Raw genomic sequence first — 16,742 nt, 5'->3', positions numbered from 1 at the left:
CACACACACAGACAGACAGACAGACAGACAGACAGACACACATACACCACGACCCTCGTCTCGATTCCCCCCTCTATGTTAAAACATTTAGTCAAAACTTGACTAAATGTAAAAAGAAAGAACAGAGGTGAGAATAAATGTAAAGACTGCAAAAGAAAATGAAGAGCCTAATTTAGACAGGCTCTGAGACCTTTCTCCTGCTTGGTCTCGATGGTCAGGATACGGAACAGTTGGGTGATCAGGTCGTAAGGCAACAGGTCCACCCTGAAAGAAAGAAAAATAAACAAATAATTCCCTTGGTCAGACCTGTATACCCCCAACAAACGGAAGAGCAATGGTCAAGTAAAAAAATACTAATCTGGTGACCAAAAGAGTGATTACGGACACCAACATTTGCAAAACCAACTTCATTTGAAGCACATTTGAAATCAAAGTCTGGACTTCAAATGGAGGGTTTTTTGCCCAAAATCTTTTCTTTTTTTTTTAATTAATTACTCCAAATTAGTACAGGTGAACAGGTCTGCACTGTTACAATTGCTAGGTTAACCTTATCTTTGACATCACTCAGGAAGCTTACTGGCTGTCTGAGTGACTGAATAATCATCAAAATTCACATCCTTCAAAAATTAACATATCCTAACTAACCGTATCCTGCTTTGAAACCCAAAACTGCACAATATTTCTAAAGGCTCTGTTCAAGACATGTGAGAGTAAAGCAACCACACGCCTTCAAAACTTCTAACTTAAAGGTCCACTCCGCCTCACAGGAGGTTTACAGAACGATGACATCTTTTCACAAAACCAGCAATACCAACCTGATGGAACACAGTCGCAATAGCATTCAACAACAATAAATAACAGTAACAGACCACATGAATCATTGAATGACTATTTAGCATGCGTAGACTACACACCAGTTCCCTGCTTTCAAAACTTACACAAGGTGATATCACCACATCCAACCCTACCCACAAAATCACTCACTTGAGGTCGTCCTTATAGGGGTCCACGTTGGCTGTGCTGGTGCGGAGAGCAAGCTCAAGGAGTGTTTCCAGTCTTGTGGGCATGATATGTACACAGCGTCAAGGGAAAACAGTAATAAACAAAACAAGAGAGCTTGGATACAATAATACCCCCCTTATAGGACCCCCTTATAGGACCCCCTTATTGGACCCCCTTTATTGGACCCCCTTATAGGACCCCCTTATAGGACCCCCTTATATGACCCCCTTATAGGACCCCCTTATTGGACCCCCTTACAGGACCCCCTTATAGGACCCCCTTATAGGACCCCCTTATAGGACCCCCTTATAGGACCCCCTTATAGGACCCCCTTATAGGACCCCCTTATAGGACCCCCTAATATAAGACTTCCTCCCGTCTACCACCCTATTTTCTTAGACTTTCAGTTCATAACCTCTTCAAATTTACCCTAATTTTAAGAGTCCCTCCTTTCTAAGACCTGAATTGTTGTTAATATTTGATCATTTCTGGAGGTCACTGTACGTGATTCCAAAATTTTAATAATAAATTTTCATTTAATTAATATACTTACCCAACTCACATATAGCAATTAACTCTAGTTCAGTGCTGGTAACGCTGTACACGTTCCCCTTGGTAACAAGGGAGACCACCCTAAAAAAGAGTGATCCATCCCATAATATCAGACCGATGTCCGGTCCAACATCCGTATGCGTGCGCATACGCCGCCATTTGTATCATTCGAACGAAGCCCAACTCACTACTTTTTTAGAACCCAATACCACCACAGCGGGGAGGCGGGAGGGTTTAAACGATGTGAGTTGGGTAAGTATATTAATTAAATGAAAATTTATTATTAAAATTTTGGATTAAATTACATATTATTACCCAACTCACATATAGCAGATTGCTACTATAGGTGGCGGGTATATAGCGAAAATTAAGATATTAGAACCTGTCCTGCGACTACCACAACAGGTAACGCGGAACTGCCGTCCTGTAACAAGACGCCTCTGAGGTAGAAGTTAATAAAAACCTCCTCAGACCGCCAGTAAGCCGACTCCAGTACTTCAGCCAAAAAGGCCCGACCAGAGGACTGCCAAAGAGGAGGCCCATGCCCTTGCCTCAAACGTTCTAGCTATAGAGAAAGGCAAAACTGCCCTAACATCTCCAGACTGTGATTGTCAACAGGTAAACCTCTGTGTGATCAACATGGAGACTCACTTGGTTAAAGTCCCTTTCGCAATATCCTTACACCTGCTGTGTTAAGCGATATCATAAAAGCTTCTGACTTTCTGACCAATTGCCGAGTCCGTGACAGGTACCTTCTGAGCGTCCTCACCGGACAAATAACCACATCAAGCTCCCCAGGAGCAAGAATCCAGTGTAGCAGTCCATCTAGGTAAGGTTGACTACAAAACGTCATACCTCTACCAGAGTAGATAGACCTTCTTCCCTCCATAACTCAGTGTTTAACGTCGTTTTCAACCGTTCAAGGTTAAACCACGACGGAGATGAAAGATAAGGCAAATGCCCTTTGATTCAATGATCTAACAAGATCCGTGAAAGACAGAAAAATCCTCGAAACTCGAAATGTTAAACTGGCTAAACGTGACTCTAAAGGAACCAAACTCATGCTTCAAGAAAAGAAAGTGCAATTGGAAGCTGGTTGCCCCCATTACCGCTTAAATGCCGAGGTTCAATCACGACCGAGATGAAAGATAAGGAAAGTGACCCTTGATTCACTAATCTAACAAGATCCGTGCGAGTCAGAAAAATCTTCGAACCTCGAAAAGTTTAATTGGCTAAACGCGACTCTAAAGGAGCCCAACTCTCACTTCATGAATTGAGAATGCAATTCGAAGCTGGTTTTCCCTATTTTCCGCTCAAATGCCAGAAAATTTCAAAGAAAACCCACAAGTCATAGATCAGTCTTTCTTAAAAGAGCTGTCTTTATTCAAAATAGCCAGAAAGCACGCTTACTCCCACTTCTCACAGAAGCTACTAGAGTAAGCTTAGCCGTTATCCGTGATAAATCGCCAGGCTAGCCTTGAAAAAAGGGTAAAAGCCAAGCTGCACCAAGCCGTAACAACGTGACCGAAATCTCATAAAGTCTTAAATAAGACATGGAAGACAAAACGGAAACCCAAAAAGAAAGGTGGATAGCCACCTGCAATAAACAGAAAGAAGAGGAGTTCTTTTCGTAAGAAAAAAGCACTTTGAACCAAGCCAGTCAAAGTGGCAAGTGAACAAAACACAAAAACCCTATAGAGACTCTGAACCAAATCCAGAGTCGAGGCGGAAGCCCCTGAGAATTTCAAGGATACCCCTACAGTAGACATCCGTGTAAATCGAATGTGAGAAAGCAAAGATGCCTTCTTGCCAGCCTTAAGAGGTCTGGGAACCAAGATTGCAAAGACCCGTCTGTGAGACCAAAAGGTCGCCGAACAGATCTATGAAAGAGCCCTGTGAAAGCGAGGGTATCGAGCCAAAGCTAAAATAGACAACAGCCAGCCTGAAGCTTTTCGTTTGGAAACAAACAAACCGCCAAGGCCTGCCTAACGCTTTCCCTTTTACCAAGAGCTTCTCTTAGAAGGAAAAACCCCGCGTGCATAGCAGCGGATTCAAAGAGATAACTTTCAAACGAGAAAGAGATTAAAGTCACGCCAAAAGAACAAAACTTTGAAGGCAGAGGCTTACTCCTAGGTAAAAGACGGCAAAGCAACATCCTTTGCATCTGCGTCCTGTAGGACCACAAAGATAGCCATACAGAACGTAACCGCCCAGGCGAGAGAAAATAAAAACAAGTACAAAAGAGCCCATCAAAAAGAAAAGATGAGACAATCTACCCGAGCTAGGAGACCTTGATCTTACAGACAGTTTCTCCTTGCTATCAAAAACCCAATGGATGTTTGCCAAACCCGAGGGCGGTTCCGTAGAACGCAAAAAGAGAACCTAAGTTCTTAGGCTTGGCGTTAACCGAAGCCTACAGAAAGCGCTCCGTGAGTGACACGCTACTTGAGCGTGCAACACAAGCCAAAGCACCCTCGCCACAGGTCACGCGTTGTCCACCAAGGAAGAGCCAAGTGGTGACAAAGAAGACTCGCTTGTGAAAACTTCCACAAGCACAAAGGATCCCGACGGAGGATCTAAGGGCTTGACACTCAAAGATTCTCCTCGGAAAGCTCAAAAGAACTACGAACTGCCGCGAACAGCGACACAAGTGAAGTAAGAGCCTCCCTCCTGTTCAAAAGCATTATAATGATCATCGAAATGATGAGACCCAGTCACCCATCCCGATAAGGCTAAACTTGCCAACATCGGAAAATTTTCGAAAAAACAGAAAATTTCAAACGCCAGAATTCCATGACCAGATCTCCATCCACCTGTCCCAAGCCAGCTGGAAGACTGGAAGGGGAAGTGGATACAGCCTGTATAACAGCAAAGGAACCGCAGTAACGGAACCGGAAGCCAAAAGCTGAAAAGTGCCGACTACCAACGCAGTGTTAACAGTAGAAGGCTGTCCCATCCTGTAACCGGAAGATGCAGCCGCAAAAGCGGAAGCGAAACCGGCCGTGGATAAGTAAACATGAGAACCAACCGGTTGTATAGAAACACACCGGAAGATTCCATAGAACCTCGACCCATTACAGCTGCGAGCGCCACTGCCCTTGCTAACTTGAAATGGAACCTGAATACAGTGCTAATCGTTAATGCGGAAGCACCTACATCTGAACAGCCGTCAAGCACAACCGTGCAATCCGGAAGCTGCCTTCCTGTTTGACTCAAATTATCCAACAAGGAACCAGCCTTACTGCTCGCTTCCTGCCCCCCAGGAGGAAGCGGAAGTCAAAACTACAAGAAATATGCCATCTTCAGGGCAATGAACGACGATTCCCGGCCGCGGAAGTGAACCTACTGTTCCTCCGAACTCCGGAAGTCGTCGAACAAAGGCAGGGGTGGACGAGGCAAAAATATTCCTCAGCCACTCCTTCCTGTCAAGTCCTAAATGCCGTTTATCACTGCGCACATCACTGCGCTGGACACCTTGAACGGCAAGTTAAGCTGGGTGACATCCACCACCGTGGACACCTCTCCAAACATCACCTTCCTACTCGGTATCAAAGTTAGGAAGGTGACCCCCAGAGAGACTCGCATGGCCAATCCAAGAATCACCCAGCCCAACAACTTCCTGCCCCCAGGGCGGAAGCTTACGTTGCCCAGCCACGAAAATGCGTGCTACATTCCTCGCGCGAACGTACACCACTTTCACCGGAGAACCCGGCTACACGTGGCCATATGCCAACTCCAGGGCAATGGACAACGATCCCCGAAAGCTGAAGAGAACATCCTGTTCCTCCGAACTTCCAGAAGTCGGAACCGGAAAGAGGTAGAGTCAGTTACGCCCTGCTCTCAACCACCCCTTCCGGTCAAAACTTAAATGCCGTTTTCCGCCGACCACGTCACTGCGCTGGACAACTTGAACGGCAAGTTAAGCTGGGTGTCATCCATCCCATGAACGCACCCTCGTTAACCTTCCTGCTCGCCATCGTAGTCAGGTAGGTGACCCTAGAATGACACCCATGGTCAGCCCCAGAGTCACCAATAACTTAAATGCCATTTCCGTTAGCCCACGTCACTGCGCTGGACAACTAAAACGGCAAGAAAGCTGGGTGTCGTTAGCCTTCCTGCTCGCCATCGAGTCAGGTAGGCCACCGCGGCCTATTCAGTCACACCGCCCTGCTGGAAACCAGACGCAGGAGGTTGACCTACCGACGGACACCCGTGGTCCGTCTCTCAAGGCTGGGAATCCTCTACCACTGAGGCATCCCCGTCATCCGCCCTAACCTACGACTCGAGATCAAGCTCAGAGCCAGAAGGCAGAACATCAGACAGTTTATCGTCGGCAGAACCGACCACTTCCTGCCCCCAGGGCGGAAGAGGACTAAAACGGTCCCCGATATTCTCATAAAGAGACGTACGGAGGCGTTCGTCCTTTCGCTGCTCATAAGAACTCTCACGACATCCATCGCCAGAGAGAGCCCCCTGAGCTCGCACACCGGCAAGCGGTGTAGACATACCTTGTACTGGTGTCACATTCGGGAGAGACACCAAGTCGGTACCCCCATCCTGCGAAGCATGGACATCCGCCCGAGTCACAGTCGCCGAAGGCTTAGCGGAAGTCGAAGCCGGAACTGCAGGCGACCGCCGGATCTTGGCTAAGGAAAAAACATCAGAAACACCCGACGGAAGCGCACACAATTCCTCCCGGGTGGAAGATAATCCAGACGCTAATGACGAAAACTTGAGAGCTCAGCGTCAACAATAAAGAATCAACGTCGGCTGGCGCTAACCCAGGGCAGCCAGGCGAAACAGAAGCAGAAGAAGCTACACCAGAACGACTACTCTTGTCAGAAAGTAAACAAGTCTGACCGGAAGATTGTTCGTACGTCTGCTAACACGGGAGACTTAACAGAAGTTGACTCAGATGACACAGACGCGGACTTCCCTGCGCCCTTATCTCTCCTTGAGCTTCTTTTCGGAGGCGTAACGTCAGCTACCTGCCTCGAACTAGGCTTCCGTTTAGCGCTATCAACAAGCGAAGCCTCCGCCATAGCAAACAACTCACGAAAAATTTCACAGAAAACAATTTCAGAAAAATTTCACAAGTACACACGAGCGACGAAAACGTCGCTAAAGTTACAACAAAAACGGAAAGATCTCACCACACAGCATAGGTACAGGTGTAAAGTAAAGGCGGCGACCAAGGGGAGAAGCCAAAGCAAAAGACTCTGGCGAAAAGCTGAAAACAGCAGGAGCGTACATCAGGAGCGTCCTACCCAGTTGAACCGCTGAGAGAGAATGATACAAATGGCGGCGTATGCGCACGCATACGGATGTTGGACCGGACATCGGTCTGATATTATGGGATGGATCACTCTTTTTTAGGGTGGTCTCCCTTGTTACCAAGGGGAACGTGTACAGCGTTACCAGCACTGAACTAGAGTTAATTGCTATATGTGAGTTGGGTAATAATATGTAATTTAATTTACAATTCAGCTCACCCTGTATTCATTATTGTATGCTCCTAATAGCGACGCTGTGAAGGAATTAAACATTACTTCACATACCTACTATTTTTGAGACGTACTGAACACAGAATTTTATGTTCTTGCTTTATCAAAACTCCTAGTCCAACTCTTCATCAGGCACAAGAAGAGGAAACCTATGCTTATATAATTTGCTCTCACGTTTTTACCAAATACTTTTCTCACCTAGTCTAATACCAGCACAAATAAGAATTTTACTATACACACTGCCATGCTCAAAAAACATCTGAAGACTTCTACTAAAACAACCCAATGCAAAAAGGAAATCAGTCGAAACGGACATTGCCAGTCTCAAAACCACAGCAGCACAAGGATATCATCGATGTTCTGTTTCATCTCTTTCTACAAAACACTACTGAAAATTCCATCAAGCTCAGAAAGCATTTCAAGAGTTCTACTAAAAACAACCTAATGCCTAAAGGAAATCAGTCGAAACAAACATTGCCAGTCTCAAAACCACAGCAGCACAAGGATATCATCGATGTTCTGTTTCATCTCTTTCTACAAAACACTACTGAAAATTCCATCAAGCTCAGAAAGCATTTCAAGAGTTCTACTAAAAACAACCTAATGCCTAAAGGAAATCAGTCGAAACAAACATTGCCAGTCTCAAAACCACAGCAGCACAAGGATATCATCGATGTTCTGTTTCATCTCTTTCTTCAAAACACTACCGGTACTGAAAATTCCATCAAGCTCAGAAAGCATTTCAAAAGGGAATCACTGGAAAAAGACTACATTTGTACAACCACAGCATCAGAAGGATATCATCGATGTTCTGTTTCATCTCTTCCTCCGTCATGTCCATGAACTGCACGATGAAGTCACCCTTGTCCAGCAAGAAGTAATGTTTGATGGACCTGACACATAAATAACACGAAAGCCATAAGTAAAGATTCCCGTAGTGTGTCATCTCTTCACCCACAGTTGCATATGCTTGAAAAAAATGCATCTCAAAATTAAAGAATGTGTGATCCTGCATGTGTGAGCCAGCTGTCACACTCACAGATACAGACAAAAGTCAAAGTGGTGGTGGTGGTGGTGGTGGTGGTGGAATTTTGGCGTAACTCATTTTGAACAGCTAATCAGGAGAAGAACAAAACTGATTAACTTTGTTATGAAAAAATGTTTATATTCATTCCTGGTATGGATTGAAAGATAAAAGAATTTTAAATCATGTATTGTCAATCGTATTTAAGAGAATATTTTTCATGAAGAATGATTTACTTAGTCTAAAGCACAAAAACATCAAAATGGCCAAGAATCAAGTTACGCCAAAATTGCACCAGCACAACATTTCCTTATTGAGTCAACTTCAGGCTATACCCCTATGTTCAAGTGTCTGTCATTAACATTAAAGATATACATGTACATTATTTGCAATGAGAGATAGGTAGAAATTGGCAAGAAAGACAGAAAGAACAAAAATGATAGAATAACAGAAAGTATGATGGGAGGAAAAGCGTAATGCAATGTCCACAATATTACTTGATGCAGCATGATGGGAGGAAAAGCGTAATGCAATGTCAACAATATTACTTGATGCGTGCAAGCAGTTCCTTTTCTTTCATCAGCAGTTCCAGCAGCAGTTTGCTGGCGAAGTCGTACGCTCGCTCAATCTGCTCATAGTATCGTCGCTCCTTCAGTGTGTACACCATGTCAGCCGCATGAGGGCACTTTACGTCACGACCTGCACAAATCATCACCACCATCAGGGAAATAGCTCAGTCAGAAGCGTCGCTGGCTTCAAAACCAGTTGATGCTATCGGCATGGGTTCCATCCCCATGTTCGGGAAGGGATTTATTTCTCAGAGTCAACTTCGTGCAGATTCTCATCGGTGTCCAAACGCATGATAAAGAACCCAATTAAGTTCAAAGCGAAAGTCTCACTCTCAGGAATTGGAAACATGAATACATGCATGCAGAAAACAAATGGGTAGTGCCGTACTGTATGGCAGCTTGCTTTCCCCACATTTGTTTGTTTGTTTGTTCGTTCATGGGCTGAAACTCCCACGGCTCTTATGTGTATGACCGTTTTTACCCCGCCATTTAGGCAGCCATACGCCGCTTTCGGAGGAAGCATGCTGGGCATTTTCGTGTTTCTATAACCCACCGAACTCTGACATGGATTTCAGGATCTTTTTCGTGCGCACTTGGTCTTGTGCTTGCGTGTACACACGGGGGGTGTTCGGACACCGAGGAGAGTCTGCACACAAAGTTGACTCTGAGAAATAAATCTCTCGCCGAACGTGGGGACGAACTCACGCTGACAGCGGCCAACTGGATACAAATCCAGCGCTCTACCGACTGAGCTACATCCCCGCCCGCTTTTCCCAGTGAGAAAGCAGCCCCAATTTCAATGAGGGAAACCTCACAGGACTATATCAAATCTTATCATTATCTTATCCTTATCAGACCATCAGAGTGCCTGTGAGAGATAATCAGTCATGATGAAAGTTGTGGCAAATTTAACTTTACTGTTCTCATTCTCTTTAAAATCTATACTGCAACTTTCTTTCAACCACGGTCCATATACTGTTCAGACATAGTCATTGTCACCAATATCTGTTCAGCTGACACAGGAGGCACTGAATTCTTACAAACCTGTTGATCTCGCCTCATCCTTTTTAAATTCTGTTCGCTGTGGAGATTTCTTCGACAGAATGGTTAGGTCTGTAAAGAACCGAAAGAAGATTTCTCATCCCTTCTTCTTCTTCTTGGCGTTCGCAGAGGTTACACAATCAGTCCAGCACTGGTGATAAATGTTGTCGTTTTCTCCAACTCCTGTCGACTGCCGTATAGTTTGGTCTGCAAGGGAGTTGGTGACGGCCACACTTCTTTTCGTTCCTCATCTAGTAAGGGACATCGCTGTAAGATGTGTTCCGCTGTTTGGTCTTCTTGACCGCAGGCACAGGTTGGTGATGGCGCCAGCTTGAACTTTCGATTCATGTGAGTATTGAGCCTGTTGTGGCCAGTACGCAGCCTGATGAGGTTGACTTGCTGCTCTCTGGACATTGTGTGGTAGTCATCTCTGTTTGTCCTTGGCCTCATCAATGCCTTGATGATTGTCTTCTGCTCACTAAAGCTGACACTGTTTTCAGGTTGGTCTTCCACGGCTCCTTCTTTTGCCAGCTCATCTGCCCTTTCATTTCCTGGTATCCCACAGTGTGCTGGTATCCACTGGAGGACAACTCTTCTGGTTTGTCTGACCATCTGTAATGCTTTGGCCAGCTGTGGGAGTTTGTCGTTCTCTAGGGCCTGAAGGACTGAAAGGGCGTCCGAGAGGAAGACAGCTTGGTAGCAAGGGTCTGCGGAGTCCTGAACCAAGGAGGCGGCCTGCATGAGAGCTTCTGCTTCTGCTTTATAGTTTGTCTCATCCCTTCAAAAGTTCAGATGATTGCCACATTGGATTCTTCCACCACTAATCATTCACTTCTTTGAAAACCTAAAAGAACAGCTGTCTAAACTTCCAAATAAAGCCGAATGTCTCACCACAAAGCCGGACAACGTTCAGATATTTCCCTGTGTTGAGAATCTTGTCGGCCACTTGCTCCAAGAACACTGGGATGCGCTCCCGACAGATAGTGTAGTGCTGTTCCCAGTAGGTGGATAGCTGTTAAGGATTCTAACACACAAGCTGTTTGATGTGTAACTAAAATTATGCTCCGTACATTCTTGAAGAACAATTCCTATGAGTTTTCTCTCATCAATTCTTGTAATAATACACTCGAATTGCGCCTAAGAGTAACACATAAACCGTTTCACCAGAATACAGAAAGCAATGGTATTTTTGCTATTGTACATCGCCGTGAGCTCTGGCGTGAAGGGGCCATTAAGAAGTGTTCATTCTTCTTATTATTATTATAAATTCATCAGAAGCAAAATATCTGTCATTTCAAAAAAGCAATCTTTTATCCTTACGCAGTCAAATACTTTTCTTCTGCGTTTTTCCTACCCGTATCTCGCCCCAAGCAATGAACGTGACACATCTTCAAGGTACCAGCTGTTTTGCAAAACTACTAGTATAATAAATGGGTGGGCAAAATATAAATGATTTAAAAAGATTATTCATTCTTCCCAATGGAGATACAAACATTTTAACAACCTGTCCTCCCACCCCCCTAAAAAACATCCCCAAACAACATCCCCCTGTCCGGAATGAATTGCAACATCAGAGAGCACCTGTTAAAAGCTAGTTATTTATCATTGATCTCTGTATGACAGGATATGCATACGGTCTGTTAAACGCTAGTTGTTTATCAGTGATCTCTGTATGAAAGGATATGCATACGGTCTGTTAAACGCTAGTTGTTTATCAGTGATCTCTGTATGAAAGGATATGCATACGGTCTGTTAAACGCTAGTTGTTTATCACTGATCTCTGTATGAAAGGATATGCATACGGTCTGTTAAACGCTAGTTGTTTATCACTGATCTCTGTGTGAAAGGATATGCATACGGTCTGTTAAACGATAGTTGTTTATCACTGATCGCTGTATGAAAGGATATGCATACGGTCTGTTAAACGCTAGTTGTTTATCACTGATCTCTGTATGAAAGGATATGCATACGGTCTGTTAAACGCTAGTTGTTTATCCGTGATCTCTGTATGAAAGGATATGTATACGGTCTGTTAAACGCTAGTTGTTTATCATTGATCTCTGTATGAAAGGATATGCATACGGTCTGTTAAACGCTAGTTGTTTATCATTGATCTCTGTATGAAAGGATATGCATACGGTCTGTTAAACGCTAGTTGTTTATCACTGATCTCTGTATGAAAGGATATGCATACGGTCTGTTAAACGCTAGTTGTTTATCAGTGATCTCTGTATGAAAGGATATGCATACGGTCTGTTAAACGCTAGTTGTTTATCAGTGATCTCTGTATGAAAGGATATGCATACGGTCTGTTAAACGCTAGTTGTTTATCAGTGATCTCTGTATGAAAGGATATGCATACGGTCTGTTAAACGCTAGTTGTTTATCAGTGATCTCTGTATGAAAGGATATGCATACGGTCTGTTAAACGCTAGTTGTTTATCACTGATCTCTGTATGAAAGGATATGCATACGGTCTGTTAAACGCTAGTTGTTTATCATTGATCTCTGTATGAAAGGATATGCATACGGTCTGTTAAACGCTAGTTGTTTATCATTGATCTCTGTATGAAAGGATATGCATCGTTGTATTCTTCCAGCAGCTTTTCCTTCTGTATCTTCTCGTTCTCCTCCACCAGGAACTGAAACAAGACGCAAGGGAGATGTTTTATTGCTTGCATCTGATACAGATTGATTCAAAAATGTCACTATAACCCACATGCACACATGCACGCACACACACATACACACTGTGACACACACACACACACACACACACACACACACACACACACACACACACACACAAACACAAAAACATTGTGGTCCATTATTTTGCAGATAGAGAAATTGTCAGTTTATAAATGCTGTAGCAGTTTTCAGCAGCTGCAGAGTCACATGTTGTCTTCCTGTACCAAACCAAAACTCAGTTCTTGTTCAAGGCATAAATCAAGCAACTTTACATTCCTTTTGGGCTAAATTGTTGTGTCAGAATACCACCGTGACCACACCTGACCTCTCTGTGTTTAACTTTACAAGTCAAGACACACACACAAACACACTCATGCATGCGCGCACACACATATGTGCACACACACAAACATGCACACTCACACAAACATGCACACTCACACAAACATGCACTCACACACACACTCTCACAAGCACACACACTCTCACAAACACACACACACACACACACATACACACTCAACCTACCTCTGAGTAAGGGTCACGAATGATTCCTTTGTAGATCCATTTCTCCAGAATCTCAAAGTATGGCACACATGCCTGAAAAGCAAGTACAGCCCATTAACAATGACAAGCAAGTTGGGGGAAGAATTTTTCTCACTACAACAAAGGCCTGTTTCATTTGCTTGAAAGCAATGTTTTATACTCTTTTATTCAAACTGGCAGTTTATGGGTCTTTTTACTTTGGAAACAGGTTAAAAAAAATTGTTTGTTTTAAAGTTCAATATTTACCAGGGCATACTTTGTACTCAAGGAATCCTTTCTTAGTTTACATACAAACCAACAAACACATCAACCTTAAAGATCATTCAGGGCTATAACACTTCATTTGATCTCAGCTAGACAGTACTAATTCACCTGGTCAAATAAAACACTTCTGGAAGTGGACAATATAACCTGAGAGTAAAGCTTATTTTAACACTTCATGCATGAACAGAAGTAACCCAAATACAGTGGAACCCCCCTTTTAAGACATAAAAAAAAAACACCTGAAAAATCCAGGTCTTAGAAAGGAGGGAGTCTTAAAATGGGGGTAAATTTACACAGGTTATGACAGAAAGTGTGGAAAGCAAGGTGTTGAAAAGGGTTAGGGTTGTGAAGTCGGGGGGTGTGAAGTCGGGGGGTCTGAAGTCGGGGGGTCTGAAGTCAGGGGGTCTGAAGTCGGGGGGTCTGAAGTCGGGGGGTCTGAAGTCGGGGGGTCTGAAGTCGGGGTGTTCCACTGTACAGCAGACATTTCAGATGCACAACTTACCGACTGAGTGAGAAATAGGCACAGCTCCTGGCTCTTAGCGTCTCTGCACAAAGGAAGCATATATACAGGTTAGACATTCATTCTTATTCTTGTACACTAAAGATACAAAAAACAAGTAGGGTTGACCTATGAAATGTGTAATCGTTGACAAAACAATACATTTATTGTTAATCCTGTAAACTCAAACATTTGTTTGTGCCACATCTGTAAAGAATGCACAAGCCTTCAAATCTGTACAGTGATGCGAGTTATCATTTTACTTGTTATAGCATAGGTTCATATTCTACTCGTTATTTACTCCACCATGGCAGACTAACATGAAAAGGGCACACATTTTTGTAACTCACCCTATCAGAGAAGATGTCTTTTCATGCAGCAAACTCAACACTGCTCCCCCCATACACTCTCCCTGCAACGAAGAATAACTTTAAAGGACTTAATCCGCTAAAATAACCACACACATACACAAACCAAAGATAAAAGAAGTACAATGAATTTGTATGCACAGAACATCCTGATGTTGTTTAATACTACTGCAATGACAATATAGATCTCTTCAATCAAAAAAACAGTATGCGATCTCTGCAGCTTTATGAAGACACAGCCATGAAAAGACTGGAAAAGAATAGATGAATGCTGGAAATAACTCTGATGGGGGTTCCTCTTGCTGTTGAAGAGTTTCGCCCCCTTTAAAACTGAAAAAAACACATGTGAACACTGCTCAGTGAAAGAAAGTGATCATGGTAGCACTGGCAGTTATGGGTAAGTTTTGATGAGCATATTTGTAAAGAAAAGGGAGTCAAATTGAGCAGAAATCACATGACATTCACGTCGTAGCTCATTATTCACTGTGCCACCATGACCTCTGTGTTTGCCTCACTGTTTCGAAGGGGCTCAACTCTTCCACAGCCAATAAGCATCCCACACACAGTTATTTTCCAACATTGTCTATTGACCCTTTCACTGTCGGTAGGACGTAAGCTGATGTCCTGGGTAACTTGCTTCAACGAGGGAACAAACCGTTCAACATACAACAAAGAAGAAGAACAAACAAACAATGTGTCCGTGTGTGGTGCATTCATTTAAACATCAAGGCCACATTGTTAGTTGTCAATTCAGGTAAATACCGAGAATGCTTTGCATACAAATATTTGCAGGCCATACCGCTTATGCTCAAAACAAGAAAGGCAACAAACCCTGTTGATGGAGTTAGCGATGGAGGCCAGGATCTCCAGTGTGCGCATGGTGGGCTGCAGGTAAAACCACATCTTCTGGAGGGACAGGTGGCCCTGGAAACATGCAAACAACGGTTACATTAAACGTGTCAGTAATCTGCATTCATGGTCAGATAAAATTAACAAACAACAGGTCAATAAACCATTCAGCATATCAATTGTACTCAAAATACCTATAGCATTAATTAACATGAATCCTCTCCAGTGACAGGTCATCTTCCAAAGAAATCCCCTTCCAAAAGAGGTCACATTTATAAGAGGTCACCTTTTGAAAGAGGTGAGATTCCAAAAGAGGTCACCTAAAAGAGGTCATATTCTAAGATGATACCAACTAATAAAGGTCACATCCCAAAACTATCACCTTCTTAAAAAGGACAACTTTGTAAGTATGTTGCAGATTAACTTGGATTACGTGTAATGCCTGGGAAAGGGCACCACCACTACATACTTGGCCCATCTAAACAATGTCCATAAACATTAGATACTACATGATTCAAGAGACAGCTGCCACCAACAATGTAGTGTTTCTCCTATCAATCAAAGTCAAGAAGTTAGGCCAAAAAAATAAATAGGTGTGGTTACGGTAACATAGCCAAAAAAATAGGGTAGGAAGGTAGGCAATCACTTTTTTTTTTTAACTTTTTTTTCTAATGTGTACAAATTAAACCTACTTGACAGGGAAATAAGTGTGCGACTCGGGCGCTTTTGCTTTCATTGCGTTTTCTGCACTCGTTTTCTTGTGTTTTTTTGTGTTTTTTTAACAAATGTAATAAAAAGTTATAGGGTCGGCCCCTAAAAATAGGGTAGGTCGGGTTACCGTAACCACACCTATTTTTTTTTAGGCCTTACAAGAAATTATACGGTAACAAAAATACTTACCCCTCTGTACTGGTGTTCCAACTGTGCTACCAGAACCATGTAGTCCTGTCAAAAAAGCAATACAAATAATATATGTGCATCAATAAATGGCTATGGTCTCCAATGGCTTTATAGTATTTTGCCGAAAGGAAACAAAATCATGCTGAAAGAATTTGTTTTATTTTGTGGAAAACGGGACTAACATGAAGCAGATCATTACATAATGCAACTCAAACAGCCCCAGGGTATTTACCCGGAGCAGCGATACCCCGGAAGAGCAATAGCAGAGCAAAGAAGCAATAGTCATTTTATATTTAATCACATCTGAGATTTTCGGTTATTTGGGTTTAAATAAAAACAAAACAAAATTAAACAGCTTATCCATGAACCTGACATGTTATTTTCAAAATACACAGTGGAAAAGATGAGGAACAGTTTCATTGCTTTTACTCTTAATATCAACATTTGTTCCCATCAAACTAACCACTGAAAGGATTAAAAGAATGGTGATCAAATATATTTTACCTTCACTAGTGACCTCATCGCTGCACACAACGCGTGGTTGACCAGACCATACTCGAAGGCTGATTTCTCTGGTGGTAGAAAAACAAACGGCAAAAATAATAAAACAAATTGTGAAGGAATTTTGAGGCAGCAGATGCCTGGGTATGGATTGTCAGTAATGTTGGTACATGTATCTCCTTCTTCCTCTGTGCAAAACACACACAATAACATTGCAATGGTTACAGTGAAAACTAAAAGATAAAAACAAAGAATATGAGAAAAAACAGGACAACTTTGGGCAATGCTTTTGCTTCTACCGCAGCAACAACGTTAAAGATTTACCTGGTGCCAGAAATTGTTGATGGTGAAAGGTGTACACAACACAATGGAACCCCCTATTTATGGTGAAAGGTGTACAAAACACATTGGAACCCCCTATTTATGGTGAAA

The 16,742-nt window shown here is 43.0% G+C and overlaps 1 protein-coding gene across 2 annotated transcripts in view; it reads right to left on the bottom strand.

The window, feature by feature from the left end:
• Positions 1-16,742, bottom strand: part of LOC138963261 (gamma-tubulin complex component 2-like) — a 51,267-nt gene that overhangs the window by 18,102 nt on the left and 16,423 nt on the right. For both annotated transcript variants that reach the window (XM_070335325.1, XM_070335326.1), the window contains exons 12-23: positions 16,314-16,381; positions 15,810-15,854; positions 14,892-14,984; positions 14,043-14,104; positions 13,696-13,738; positions 12,912-12,983; positions 12,274-12,334; positions 10,584-10,697; positions 8,631-8,781; positions 7,860-7,951; positions 985-1,072; positions 191-264 (exon numbers count right to left, since the gene is read on the bottom strand). In XM_070335325.1, coding sequence (XP_070191426.1) covers positions 191-264; positions 985-1,072; positions 7,860-7,951; positions 8,631-8,781; positions 10,584-10,697; positions 12,274-12,334; positions 12,912-12,983; positions 13,696-13,738; positions 14,043-14,104; positions 14,892-14,984; positions 15,810-15,854; positions 16,314-16,381 — 963 coding nt within the window. The remainder of the gene's footprint in view (positions 1-190; positions 265-984; positions 1,073-7,859; positions 7,952-8,630; positions 8,782-10,583; positions 10,698-12,273; positions 12,335-12,911; positions 12,984-13,695; positions 13,739-14,042; positions 14,105-14,891; positions 14,985-15,809; positions 15,855-16,313; positions 16,382-16,742) is intronic.

This window comes from Littorina saxatilis, linkage group LG3, assembly GCF_037325665.1.
Source record: "Littorina saxatilis isolate snail1 linkage group LG3, US_GU_Lsax_2.0, whole genome shotgun sequence".
NCBI classification, from domain to species: Eukaryota; Metazoa; Mollusca; class Gastropoda; order Littorinimorpha; family Littorinidae; genus Littorina; species Littorina saxatilis.
This window is presented reverse-complemented; position numbering and strand designations above follow the sequence as displayed.